This window comes from Homalodisca vitripennis, chromosome 5 (assembly GCF_021130785.1).
Source record: "Homalodisca vitripennis isolate AUS2020 chromosome 5, UT_GWSS_2.1, whole genome shotgun sequence".
Taxonomy (NCBI): Eukaryota; Metazoa; Arthropoda; class Insecta; order Hemiptera; family Cicadellidae; genus Homalodisca; species Homalodisca vitripennis.
The window spans coordinates 62,841,407-62,856,658 of NC_060211.1; the positions used below are offsets into that span (position 1 = coordinate 62,841,407).

General features: G+C 32.8%; 1 protein-coding gene across 1 annotated transcript in view; it reads left to right on the forward strand.

Annotated features, from left to right (window-relative positions):
• Positions 1–1,257: 1,257 nt before the first annotated feature.
• The window catches only part of LOC124362300 (dyslexia-associated protein KIAA0319), a 59,887-nt gene continuing 45,892 nt past the window's right edge, over positions 1,258–15,252 (forward strand). The window contains exons 1-5 of the mRNA XM_046816677.1: positions 1,258–1,524; positions 1,924–2,075; positions 4,596–4,768; positions 6,788–6,861; positions 11,182–11,314. Coding sequence (XP_046672633.1) covers positions 1,258–1,524; positions 1,924–2,075; positions 4,596–4,768; positions 6,788–6,861; positions 11,182–11,314 — 799 coding nt within the window. The remainder of the gene's footprint in view (positions 1,525–1,923; positions 2,076–4,595; positions 4,769–6,787; positions 6,862–11,181; positions 11,315–15,252) is intronic.

Below are 15,252 nucleotides of genomic sequence, written 5' to 3' on the forward strand. Positions count from 1 at the left end.
AGTACATAATATTTGTATTTTTTTGTTTATCTTCACTATGTTTCCGGGAAGATAATTTGTAGAAATTAAAGGAAATCATTAGATATCCTTGATAAGGCAAGTGAAATCAATAATGGTTTAACATTTATTATTGACAATGGATTTAATAGGATAACAAGATTCCAGATATTTACCATAATAATGTATTACAAGAATAGAACACTATTTTTTTTAGGATTGGAACATATCTTCTTCCTCAAGTGACAAAAAAACCTTGTACATAAAGTGCAATAAAAATGAATATATAGCAATAAAGTCGCCAAAGTAAAAAAATGTGATATCAGAACAAGTTGTAAGCACAATCCATAACACTGCACGATAAAAGCACAGTACACGAGACATGTTATACACAAAAAAAGAAATGTTATGTTCTATTTTTGTTATATATAACGATGGCACATGTTCGAGATCCTGTTATTCTTTCAGGTCCAATAAATTAGGTTAAAAAATGCTTGTTAGACATGCAAGATAAATTCGTATCAACCTAACAGAATTTTTAAATGCAACAGTAGAACAGTAGCTCTATTCATACTTCTCAGATGTTTTTTAAGAAGATGCCAATCCCCTTTTAAGCCTTAATTTGGGCTCATGGGCAACTGGCCTGTTTGAGGATCTTATCAAACTGAATAAGGAGGAGAGTCAATACAGATAAAGATTAATAGTACTGGTTAAAAGTAGTATGATCACAGACAGGATTGTGTTACGGCCATAGAAAATATTGCAAGAACTTATTGACCACTAAGATTTTGTTCCAATTATGCAGATCTTTAAAGCGATTTTAAAATTATCTTCAAGTGGTAAGCTACACACCTTATTTTCATGTTCCAGTTCTAACTTGCATGCTCAGTTACTTTTACTTTTCTGTTTTATAAGTTTAAAGTGTGTAAATATTTTGTTTTATGTACTTATTTTGTACATCAGATGGCACATATTTCTGTCATAACACATTATGTGTATCGGAATATAATTCAAGCCTAGTGATTGGACATCAGAGTAAGGACTGAAGTCTAAAAACAAAACAAAAAAATAGGATAGCCGGCAGTTAATTTGCCCTTTCTGTTTCAGAACACTCAACATGCATAAGTTACAGTTTTAAGGTTTTAATCAACTCTTTCCATTTCAAAGCAATTTAAATTAACATCAGATGAGGTTTGAAGTTTAAGATTTCAGTTAAGGGTAAAGTGATACTGACACTATTTGCTTTGTGTAGGTTCAGCCATGAGGGCGGGTGAACATCTCCAAGTGGTTTTGGGGTGGAATCTCCTGCTCCTAGCTGTATGCCAACTAGATCTTGACTCTCCACAATGGCGAGACTGTCCCCAGCTCTTGCCGAAAGTTTTGATAGGCTATGTTCCACGAGGCAATGAATCAGCTGGAGTCTATAAGAAGAACTCTGACGCTGTGACAACACCCAGCTGTGTGGCTCTGTGCTGTGAAAAACCATCATGCAATGTCGTCTTTATGTTCAAAGAAACTTGTTTTCTGGTTAGTTAAACTGAACATATATATCTTAAGGTAAATTTGGTAACCAATGTTTCAAATAGTAGGTGTATCCATGCAGATAAGTGTTTAAAATAACAAGAATAAAACTGTACATATTTTGATCTGCTGTAATAAGTTTGAAAATTTATAAGACAGACAATTTTGTTCTTGTATCAATCATAAATATTGGATGGTAAAGTTGTATAGAGTACAGTACATCTGATGAACTTTGCAAGCTTTACTCTTTTAAGCTTTAATTAACTACTATACTTTGCAAGCATACTATATGAAGTATGCAGATGTCTATGTACTTTAATATAATATTCATTGTTTATTGACTCATTCTGTAAGTAAAGTAAACGGCTGTCATTAATTATGATTAATCTATTGCAATGTTGACAGATTGAGTGTGAGAGTGATTCGTTATGTGAACCAGTGCTAAGGGAAGAGCCCCAGTTTGGCAACAATGTCCGCATGGTGCTAGTTAGACCTGTCAATGCCGGGGGGCGCTGGGGCGATATTTCGGATATGCCACCGCCTGTCGACTACTCTAGGTAAGTCTTATATAATGTTGCACTTGTATAAGGGCTGTTCAAAAAGTAAGTTTCTTTTAGATATTAAAGAAATGTCAGTACAAATCAAGAGATTCTTTCAATTGTATAAAACATAAAGCTGAGAGTTGTAACTCACCTTGCATCCTGCTTGAAGGCACTTTTCATATCAAGCAACAAATTTTGTAGTGCTTTAGTTGTAGAATTCTACCATCTGTGGGTTAAGTTAGGCTTTGCTGATTTTCTTCCAAACAGTTGTTAACCATTTTACATATTAGAGACTAGACTTTCAACTCTTGTGCATGTGTGGCAGGCAGTATGTACCCTAGATTTTTGTGCAGAAGAATGGTTAACATTCAAGATCTCAAGTCTTTTGTTCTGGATGGCTCTTCTGAGCTTGTTTAGTTTATACAGTAAACTTCAGAGTTTATTGTAATGCTGTACATAAAATCAATAAAGCGTACTCCTTTTCTGTTGAAAAACAACAGACAACAGTTATCAGTTTAAACTATTTATTATGGATAAATGTTCGGTCATTTACTTCTTTCTTCACTAGGACATTTGTCCACCTTTCCAAAACAAATGGCACCATTTTCTTACAGCACTATTACTCTTAATGTGTCCTCCACATGCAGGACTAAGTTCAAGGTGAATTAAGCAATTTTCATATTATTTTCTCACACAAAAAAATGATTGGAGTACATAATCCTTGAAATCTTTATTTAAAGCTATAACCCAAGAAACATGTAATCTTGCTATTGCAGTGCCTGACTGTTATGCACAGCTTTGCAGACATCACTTTGACATACCTGAGTTTGAGGGATTCCAAATAGTACACTTAATTGAATGAAGTGGGAGATAACAGACACAACTATTCCGAAAGCTACTAATTTATGCTTTTGACATCAAAATCTGTTATGAGGTAGAATTTGGAGCTCTATTGATTCCAGTCTGAAAAAGGATATTGTAATTCTCTTCTATAATCAACATGAATCACACTACTTAAGTGTGATCCATAACAGTTCAGCACCATTTTCAGCCTAGCTGTTATCTCATCAGGAGAATCTAAGTAATGGCTGATAAATGGAGAAAGATGACATATAAGACATAAATGGATAGCCGAAGAACCATGACTGTATGGAGCGTTAAATGAACTTTTCCCCTTAGTGTGAAATGTGATAAAATAGTAAAAATCTGATTGGAATGAATGGAAAGAGGTAGGCAATGTAACGATACAGTGATAAAGATGGAAGATGGAATGGGTAAACTATAGAAAATAACCTTGATATTTAAAACGTTACAAAAATCAAATTTACAAGATAAAACTGTTGTAATGGTTTTAATGGTTCTAATAAATTCAAAATAATGTGTGTATTTATGTCTGTGTTTAACTCTTTACGTAGTATGTATCCATTTACAAGGTTACATCCAATCTCACACCATATGACGGTCAGACACGTGGAAGGTCCACGGTGTGCGCAGTAGTCAATCGCGTATCTTTCCCGCTACAACATTTGTCATTGCCGGAGTTCAAGTAGCTAGTTTGCCCTGAGCTGCAGTCGCATAAATATGGCTGCCTCTATTGATTCTCCTGCCAAATGTAATTGTGAAATTTTATTTGTTTCCTGCATGCAGAATGGAATAATGCAGCAGAAATCCATCAGTGGAGAAAACATTATGAGTGATGGTGTTGTGTATAATATTCAGCGTTATTGCATTTGTTCTGTGGCTACAACAATACTAATCTGATGTCTTTCTAGCCACACCTTGTATAGTGCCAAGTAGCCACTTGTAGTTGTGTGTTGTGTAGTAGTTGCCTGCGTAGCCTTAGTTTACTTTTTCCATCTTTTATGAGAAGAGCTTCATACAAATAACTCTCTAACATAGTCCTCCAATTCTGAACTATATTAAGTCAAACAAAAATGCTATGATTTTTAGTATCACCATAAGGGGAAGTATTATTTGATGTTTTTAAAGATTTTTTGTTCACGAAAAATGAAAACTTCTAGGAACAGTTCAAAATGTTCAAATTTGAAACTTTTTCAAGTGGCCCCAAGTATAGCCAAATATTTATGCTTAGAATTTACCATTCTTTGCTCTGATAAGAAGGAAAACAACATGTTGTAAAACAGTACAGGGAACTAATGATTTTACTATTGTATTATTACATATAATGGAAGTTTTTGAAACTTTTCCAATTATATTGATAATGTTCCTGTATAAAACATAGTTCTGTATTTAGTGGTAACTTGGCAGTGCAGAGATTTATTATATGTATAAGACTTTAGTGCACATTTCTCCTGAATGATCTATTACCAAACAAATGCACATTCAGGTGCAGCTTCTATAATGTTGGCGGTAAATGTTTTTGCGTCTTGTCAGCAGATTTAAGAACTTTATACAAGTAGATGAATATTATATACTTTTATAAAAGTTTGAGTTTTACTTGTTGCAACTGCTCGATCTGAAGAAATTTGTTTTACTTGACTTTTTTAGGCTAAAACAAGATATTTGGTGTTACAGGGACAAACTGTGGTTCAGCAACAACCTACAAGACTTGGACATGGCGGAGAGTAGCTTGGACAAAGTGTGCATGATGGACTGTCCGGATCACGAGCACTGCAGTGTGGCCACCGGCACTTGTGTGTGCGATGACGGCTACTTACGCAACAGACAGGGAGATTGCATATCTGCAGGTCTCTGTCAACTTGTTTTGTCTTTAGCTTAATCTTTCAATCGGTCTCAAACTAAATATGTAGTGAAACTGAACAGACCAACATTTTGTACTAGGTATCGTAGTTCTATTACTAAATTATTATTATTACTATAATTTATTTTTATTAGTAACCACTGAACGTAACCTACATTCTTGTATTCTTGTCCTTGAAAAGAGAACCAGTTAAAGAGTGCTGCAGAGTTATTTAAATCGCTCAGTATACAATTTGTCCAATGATTCCTTAGTCAGTGCACTCTATATACTAGCTGCTGTTCTGCACATCAATCCTGAGCTACCTACGGTAAGCAGTGTACATACACTCAACACCAGACATGCATCACAATACATCCTACCCCTTCATCGTACAGCATTATATGAAAAGAAACCATTCTACATTGGAGGTAAATTCCACATTACTGTTCCAGAATTACTGAGACATCTCAGGGGCAACAGGCTGAAAAAAAACCTAAGGGTATATGACATAACAAAATTCTTTGACTTGATTCAACAGTATCCATGACCATTTGTATGTTTTTATCCAGCATACATCTTATCTAGTTTAGCCCTAGATTCTCTATTTTAAATATGTTTAAAATTATTTTAAAACCTTAATAAAATTTGCTGATTGCCACATAATCTGTTTTCATTTATGTGAATAGTGATAGTTTAAGTGTATTAATGTGAAACTATCTATTACATGATTTTTCATATTCTTTCGCCATTCATTGAGCCTCTGAGCCTGCTTCACCAGAGTTCAGGTTAAGCTTTAATACATGTGAAATTAAAAATGTATTGTTCTAGTGCACCTCACATACTACAATACACAAGAAAAATTATAAAATTATAAATTTATCTCATCAAACAAATGTACAGCAATCTTCTCAATTGAAAAGATAGAAAACAGTCCTATTTCACGATAGGGTTTAACCATCATATACCTCTACTCTATGAAACACATGCTAAAAGATATTATAAGTACCATTTCAACGTTAACTTCTCATGTGTGCTATTTTTCCAAGCCATAACCATAGCAGCAATATTGTGAAGGTTGAAAACAAAAGAACATTTTAGTTAGGTACTGTGTTTTGTTAAATACAATACAGTGGAGTCCCGCTAATCCGAACAGGTCCAGGAGGAATTATTTATAACGATAATGAACGGTTATAGGAACCAATTACATAAAAAATGAAAATTGGTGCATCATTTCGTACATAAACAAATAAAACTTTAATTAAATAGACATTCAGTATTTTATTAAGACAAATTGTGTATGGTACAGTACATAAATAATGAAGTTAAATACAGTACCAAATTGAAACTTATAGGTTAAGTATCAGTTAAATTACTGTATTAAGAAGTGAAATCAAACAAAAATTGGACGTACAGTACTGATATTATTATTGAGTACAATATTAATTGTTAAAAGACATAAATTCAGTTATTGTCTTCTGTCACATTAAAGAGAGTCTATTGGATGACGCGTAGTTTCGTACAACTATTGAACGCGTGGACCCGTACAATATCCAGTAAGCTCACATTGCTTAACAATAGAACTCTCACACTAAATACGGTAAATGTGCTTAGTATTCGCAAACACGTTTATTTGTCAAGAAATACAATGCAAGAGTCAGAAAACATGTTTTAATAAACAATGTTGATAACTCTATAACAAAATAGACCAATTCTCAAGTTTAAAACCGCATTATTCTGTAATTCTGGCTAATCCGAACAATCACATAATCCGAATAGGGCTCGGTCCCAATTAGGTCGGATTAACGGGACTCTACTGTAATTTGTGAATTTAATAGATTACAATAAACTCTAATTATGTTTTAGCTGGAGTGATGTATGAAGAGAGCATAACTTTATTTTAAATGTAACTGTCCTTGAGATTGTGAATATTTGTAGGATATTCCAAGTCTTGTGATTTACAAATGTTACTGTTATCTGTACTGTCCTGTTTTAAGGACTAATAAATGTATCATGAACCTATGTGCAGGTAACATGACTGCTGTATCTGCCTTGCTATTGTCACCCTCCCGTGAATCAACAGAGTCTCCATCATCTACAAAGGTTTGATTCATTCCTGTACTTTGCACAAAGACACAGTTATAATGTAATTATGTATATTGTGTCACAATATTGGTAAAACCTTTTTCCTGAATCATACCTTTTGGCATATGACAGGAATAAATGTTGTACTTAGAAATTTTAAAATAATAAAGTTGCTAAAATAAATGTTAAAAACATTAAAAAGGGACACATCTTTTGGTGATTTTCCAAAAATTACCTATTTAATCTTTAGTGATTTTCAGGCCTCTCTCCTTTTACAAAGCTTATTCATTATCATTTAGAAAAACCATCTCATCCTTAGCTGCTTAAAAATTATGAAATCTTTGGATGAATAGTATGAAATCTTCCGTGTATAATGCAACAGTATTTTTACTTTCTTTTTCATATTGTTAAAAACAATGATTGGACCTTATTTTTCATAATTTTGTGAAACTGTATTACTATGTAATAAATAAACAATAAACTAAAGTAAAAACTCAAAACATTACTAATAAGTATAATGTCAATACTTATTGTGTTATTTTTCTGTACGTCTAGAAATGCAAAATCAGGTCCCTTTCACATAAACATAAACCATCATACTGATAGCTCAGGAGATTAGTATCAACTGTACTTACACCCCTCTATTTGAAGTGGCAGATAGTACGGCGATAGCAAACAGTCTGTGACATGTACACAATTTACTTGTGGTAATTCTTGACTGCACTAATTCCTATTCTGTAAAAATAGATGAATAAAAAGTATACATTGTTTGTAAATTTCTTTTAAAAATAAACCTGAAGTATCAGAAAACCAAAATATTTTATTCACATTCATGTAAAGCTCTGAAGTGAACAAAACATATGACTAACCGTCATATTAAAAAAAACTAATGTAACAGAAGAACTGAGCTCATTCTATCAGATGTTTATTGTATTACTGCGAAAACACCAAACCTAGCTGAGAGTGAAATACTAAACTCATTCTTGTTGAAATATCAAGAAATACAATGGTTATTGCTAAATGCAGACCTGAGGACACAGCGTGTGTGCCTTTAGCCCGCAATGGGTTAAAGCTCTAATTAAAAACATAGCGGTTGGCCAGTGACTTTGTTAATTTTGCTTAAAATCTTTTGTACATTGCTCCTAATGTTCATCTTAATTTTTAATTCCTTTGGGGTATTGTTGGAAAAAAGGTAAAAATACTGTGATGTCAATTTTTGTATCTGTATTCAACATAAAAATGAATAGAAATAGTGTACAAAAATAAACATTGACAATTATATTGCTGGTAGTAAATAACCTACTGTTTTTTTAAAACTATCAATATATATATATACTAGCTGTTTCCCGCGGCTTCGCTCGCTTTTCGTAAGTTTTGCCCGTGTATGAGCATTTCTGGTTGAAGTAAATTATATTTCCAACCCCGATGTAGATTTTACCTTGATGTCACGATCAAGAAAATATGTCAAAAATGTATTGTACATGCATAATGTATTTTATTACAAAGTGGTCTACCACTCAACCTTTAAGTTCAACCAAAAATTTAGTTTAGACAATTATACATCATAACTTAGCGCCTTCAAATAGTGTTTCACTGTTTAATATACGTATCTATCTCGTAATTGCAGGTTATGATGTGCAGGCGCTTTGAAAACTTTTCTTCATTTTATTCGTTTATATTCACGACATAAGCGAATAATTCAGATAATAACTATCCTATCTTCTAAGTTAGACTAAATTACGGATACATGTGAAATTTGATTGAAAATGGTTCAGTCGTTTTGGAGTTTATTGGCAACATACATCGTGACTCAAGATTTTTATATATATAAGATATATATATATATATATATATATATTCATATTTTGGTTTAAGAAATTAATTATCAATTTCTTGAACCATATCAAATAGCCTCCTAAAGGGAGGGAATCCTTATTTGAGTTATTACTTGTATAGAATAAATAAATTGTAATTTACTTAGGTTATAAAGAATAATATTTTCATTCACTTCATTGCACACAACTTCAAAACTACTAACACAATTGTTTTAATAACCACTGAGTCAGCATCTATTTTATGTATTTTTTAACAAACAAAAAAATACTTTTGCATTATCACACAAGCTTTGTTAAAAATCCTAATCTCATTATTAACGGTAATTAAATAGTACCACAATAGAGAAATGTCATACCATGTGTTGTGTAACGGGCTCTGTTGAGATCCCATGCAAAGTTTCTGTAACTTATTGCATTAGGCTGTATGTGTTAATGTGTCACATATTGAAATGTCATAAGATTCTACTTGGTTTTTTGACAAACTTTTTATTCTGAGACTTTCTTGTTGCCATCATGGTTACCCGTAATGTCCATGGAGTGAAGTGCCGTCATCAAATTTAATGGCTTATACAGAAATAAAACTTTATGCAATATTTAATGTCTGTAGGTCAGTTTGTTTGCAAGATATTGTGAGGACAGGCAGACAAACAGAAATTAAAATTTTCCAGCCCTTTGAAATTTTTCAGCCAACTAGCAGATGTCACTGGCTGCTAGAATCTCAGTGTCAATAAAGAATAGACAGCTGATTTATAAACTGGATTTTAAACTGTCAGTGTTCTAAATTGTTTTCAAATGTCAATATCAATATTAATCCCATTTTAGCTAGTCAATCGTGTAAATAACACATGTTATTTACCATCTTTTAAAGGCACACATTTTTAAAGTTAAGAGAAAAAAAGGGAAAATAAAATCCCGATTATAGCCTTTGTTGAACAAATCTAATTTTTTTATGAAGTATATAAATTATGATTAAGACATTATAACTTTTCAAGATTATAAACTAAACAAATTACTAAACTATGTAAATGTTTAATTTGAGCTAAACCGTCCAGGAGAACAGGTTTAAAGGTGGTTTTCAAGGAGAACAGGTTTAAAGGTGGTTTTAAAAGAGAAAATAGCCATTTTGGAATTACATAATCTAAAACTAAAATGTTGAACTAAACTTGTAAAACCATGTTTTATTTGAGTCATCCATTAACCATTAACTAGAGAAAAATGTTACTGAGAGGAAAAAGCCATGGAAATGTTTAACTGTTAGTTACAGATAAGACTATCAGTTGTTATGGATCAGTATAGATTGGATGTAGAGTTAATTCATGTTAGGTAATAAATGCATTACACAACATTTGCTAAATTAAAATAGTGCAGATGTATTATAAATAATCTGTTAACCCTCTTAGGACAAGCTGGCTATTTATAGCCTGGAAAGTGTAATGTCCAAGAAGACAATGCGGATTATACAAAGCGTGCGCTATTTTTGCAGAAAAAGGCGAGCAGACTATCAGTAGTCTATTTTTTATTTTAATGTTTATGAATCAGAAAACATTGTTAAATTATGATTATATAAGCTAATATATATCCTATGACATTTCTACAAACATTTATGTGGTCATGTTGTGGCACAGGTCCATCAACATCTTTTTCACATTGCGTCACTCCAGCATATATCATTGTGAAGGCAATTGTATTTTTTATTTTTGTGTAATTGTTTTTTATTCTTATTTTGCAGCCAATCAAAATCAAATTTTGTACTCTTATAGAAACTAAGTAAGAAAATGAAAAATATTGTTTCCGACAGTAAAATAATTTTTTTGTTATATGGAAATAAGTTTAAAAAGGAGTAAAGTGAAATATATTATTTTAATATTATGCCCAATCACATTTTTACTAAATAGTTGTATTGTAGACAATCTTGTTATGAATAATAGGATCAAAATTAAATGTTTCTTTTTTTAAATACTTTACTTATAATGTTTTTGTTACAAGTTTGCATTTTCCCTAATTTCACCTTTGTCTTTTTTTAGTGTATAACCTTTATAAAAAGTAGTCACTTCAAAAGTGTGTACCAGAAAAATTAAATAAATCTTTGTTGTCCTAAAATGGTTAACTCTCAATAATCTCAAAATTTCAATTTTGCTCAAAGTTTTATAATTTTTAGTATCATAACAAAACGTACCCAAGGAGTATTTAAAGCCGGTTCTTTATAGCTGACATCTTGGAATTCTGTTTGTCTTCTACAATAAAATATGTAATCATTATTAACCTACCTGAATTTAGTTTTACGTAAGAACAGGTTGTCAAGTGTTTGATAAGAAAGAAAGATTTCACTTTTGTAAATTTAATCTTAATTGTAAAAACTTGTAACGTTATGGATTGTGAGTGTTGAGACACAAAGACAATGTGTAGCTGTTATCAGTGGGAAGGTAAGCTTATCTACCTCTGTAAAGTAGTGTGTCAGTAGCGTGACATGCTGGTAACACTGGTGTTGTATTCCCTGCTGCAGGTGTCTGAAGGCCTGGACTCCACGTCCAAGCTTCCAGTGCAGACCCTCCATGTTTCTGTTGTTTCCAAGATGGTGAGGCTGCCTGAGAATGGGGCAGCATTGTCAGCGTATACCATTCCTGCCGAGCTGCCTGGTAGGTTACTTCTCAAAAATCTCTCTCTTCCGGGGAATGTCCAATTAGAAAAAGCAAAATTTTACATTTTGAATCAGGTTTGATAAAAAAAGAATTATTTAAGTGTATAACACATTAAAAAAATATTTATAATTTAAAAGCAATTTGTAAGTTGAATATTTATATGATGATTGTAATAAGATTGGATTTTTAATCTAAGGTGTAACAAAAATGTGTTAATTGGTTTTTAAAATGAGTACTCTTAAATTACAATTATATTAAGAATGAATAGGTCATATTCTTTCTTTTATATAAAACACACAATGGATCATGCCAATTTCAGGACACAAAAAGTTTACTTGGCAAAATTCATGTTTACTTGTTTATAATATATAAATTTTTTATCTTTCTTTAAATATTATCCAAGAAAGCTTATAAATAGTCTTTTAAACTGTATTTCAGCATATATGAATATAAATACTCTATGTTTAAATAATTTTTGTATAAAAATATAATATAAATACTGTATAACTTTATAAATGGAACTCCTGATCATAATGCTGTTTGTTAGTTTTAAGAGTTGTAATAAAAGATCTGTTTGTAATTCCAAACACCAATGTATCTAATATAAGAACAAAATGCAAAATAAAATTTATATACAAATGTAAGTAAGTGAGTATTTATATAATTTATATTTTCACCAAAGGGAATATTACCATACAAATTACAGGAGACAACAAATTAAACAATTTAGAAACATACTGAGTGGGATATATCTCTCAAGGCCATGTGCCACTAAATATGAGAAGATGTAAGACGAGCTCTCAAACTGTTAATACTAGTAGATACAATAATATTAATATACTCTGATGTGTGCTGCAAACTGCTGTGGGTGCAACCTCTTATGTGTCGAAAATGTTAAAATTAAATGGTTTTAGTGCAGTATTGAAATTTTAAATGGTTATTTGATTTACTTGTATCAAACTCAGTGTTACAAATCAAGATTCAAGAGCTTTATTTTTCTTTAAACATTTACTACATTGTAATTGACATTATCAAAAAATAACTCTGATTATTGCTGTTGTTAAAAATAAATATTACTATAATATAAATAAAATATAAATTATATATACAGGGTGTTCAATAAAAGTGTTCCAATACTTTGAGATTCTGTTCTACACATAAAAATGAGCAAAAGAAGTTCATATGAAGGTATATCGTAAAACCTTTAGTTTTCCATCTATCTCTTTGTATCAAAATAATTGCATCTTTTGAACCAGTTAAGATAAATTATGAAACTTGAGAATGGTATTAACCTTTGTTAGACCTTTTTAAAAATAAAATATTAACAAAATCCTTTTACCTGTTTCAAAATGGCGGACGTTAGTCAGTTTTGAGTTATTTTGATGTAATAATTTAAACATCCTATTGTAAAATACTTTCTTTTATCTTGAACGAAAATCTCAAAACAACTGACATTATTTACTTTTAGAGTGATTCATATAATCTCTGTAGCCTTACTCATCATTAATTTCCCTACTTCCTGATATCTCAGAAAGTTAAAACTTGGCACACGTATGCCTCATACCTTGCATAGAAAAACTACGGGTTTTTTTTTGTATTGAACGATGGCAACTGTCCGGAAAAATCCTGTTTCCTTCATAATACATATGTTTTTCAAATTTCACCTTTCAGGAACAGCAGAAAGTTGAAAAATAAAATATAGTTCTCTAGAGGTATTTCAGCTCCTATCTTCACGAAGATTCCTTATTTTATCTGTTGAGAGTATGAGGAATGAGTATTTAAAATTTCATTGTCCTAGGCTATAGGGAAGTTGAAAAACAAAACATAGTTCTTCTAGGGGTTGCAAACCTTAGGTTGCAGTAGTGTCTTCACACAGGGGTATGGTAGTTCAACACAACAGTCACAGAACTGACCAATGCTGCTCTGAACATGGTAGGAATCTGGTGTGATGGAATGGGTCTTAGTGTCAACCCCATTAAGGCTGCCATGGTTGCCTTTACAAGAAGGTGTGTGTTGGAGTGTATTGGTCCATTCTTATTGAGAGGCTCTTTCATCGAATTAAAATCTGAGGTCAAGTACCTGGGCGTTATCCTTGATAGGGTCCTGAACTGGAGACCACTCTAGAAAGGGATGTCACCAGAGGGAAATAGTCTTTGTTGCAATGTAGACGTGTGATAGATGGACCTTGGGGACTTAAACCAAGGCTTTTGTATTGGCTTTATGTCTCGGTCGTTAGACCTGCACTAATGTTTGGGCTGTCGTCTGGTGGCCAGAAATAGAGGCCAGGATGGTAGCCAGTCTGGTTAGCATCCAAAGAATGGCTTGTCTTGCTATCACTGAGGTCTTTTCAAGTGCGTCCGGCGTGGCTCTAGACTGTTGTCTCAACCTCGCACCCTGGACGTTTGTCATGTGGCTATGTCTTCAATGGTGGGACTTTGGTTGGCCTCAGGCTGCAACAGTGGGCACTGCAAAATGTTGATCCTGATTCAGCGGATTGCTCTGAACATTGTCTCTGAACTTGGGCTCAGCGTCCAAAACGATGGGGCCTCAACTGTTCTGTGGTATTTCTAGGTATGATTCCTTTGGGGCTGTCTCTAAGTGTGTTCATGCTGATGAGGGAAGGTGGTGGCTGCATCCGGGTCTGAGAGTGAACAGAATTGTTCTACATTCGCCTTACCCTAGGGTAGTGTCTGACCTTCACAGAGTTGGTATTCTCGGGGAGGATCTGCTCTCAATGTGTGATGAGCAGGAGAAAACTGCTGAACACCTACTCCTTGAGTGTCCTGTAATAGCAAGGGAGTGCTACACCATCTTTGGTAGTCTGGACAAGGTGGTAAATTTCCCCAGGAGGACCTGATCGGTTGTTTTCAGAGTTTGTAGAACTACTAAAACCGTAAACTGGTTGGCCTCATGGTATACTTTCAGGCTGTGCAAAAAGCCTTGAGACTTAAGTGCATGGCAATAAGCCGCCTCCTAGAAAAAGAAGAAGTTATATTTTGACCTAAGTAGACTTTTCAGACCAACATATGTATATACGTTTTTGCTTGAGACATCAATGCGAATGCTACTACACTTTAGAAAATACCTTAGACTGGAAGTAGATTACAATGTGTTGAAGTACAGTTGGCTGAAATTGACTTTTTTGACAAAAACACATACACACATAAACTGTCTGTACAACTGTCTCTGTGTGTACTCTGCTGTCTGGACAAGGTAAACAATTGTACAGCAGGAAAATACCTTAAATTCTTGACTGGGGCAACAGTGCAAAATCTACCATGGTACTGGGAATAAATTAAACTGGATGAAGATTATAAGGGCCAAAAGTAGACACTTTTTGACTAAAGTAGGCTTCTCAGAGCGATTATGTAAATATTCTTTGATCATGTCAACAAGGCAAACTCTACTATGGTGTGTGAAATATAATTTATTAAAACCAGAAATGTTTCTTTACGCACTAAACCTAAAATAAAAATAATCAAAGGCAAGTTTGTGTAACTTTTGAACCTCTTAACAATGAACACTGAACTAATAATGCCCTAAACATGTCTAATTCTGATTCAAAATTGTAATAGGATTCAATAATATAACACCAGTACATTCGCTATTGACTTAGTACTCCTTCACTCTGACCTAAAATAAAAGTGTTACTAAAATTGTTGGAACTATTCATTCAAATTTTATGAAAATTTGCTGAGAAATTTCTATATTTCATTTTTAAAAATCTTTTCACTCTCCAACTTCAGGGCACCAAATCATTGCTCTTTAAACCTAAGAAATCATGCAAAACCGCATAGGTATAAATTATATTCTATTGAATATGATATTGATTCATCTTGAATCAATTTTTTAATTATACTAAACACTGTCATTTACACAATAAATTCCCAAATGTCACAGGTGATTTACAATAATTGGCAAGCACATTGCTAAAA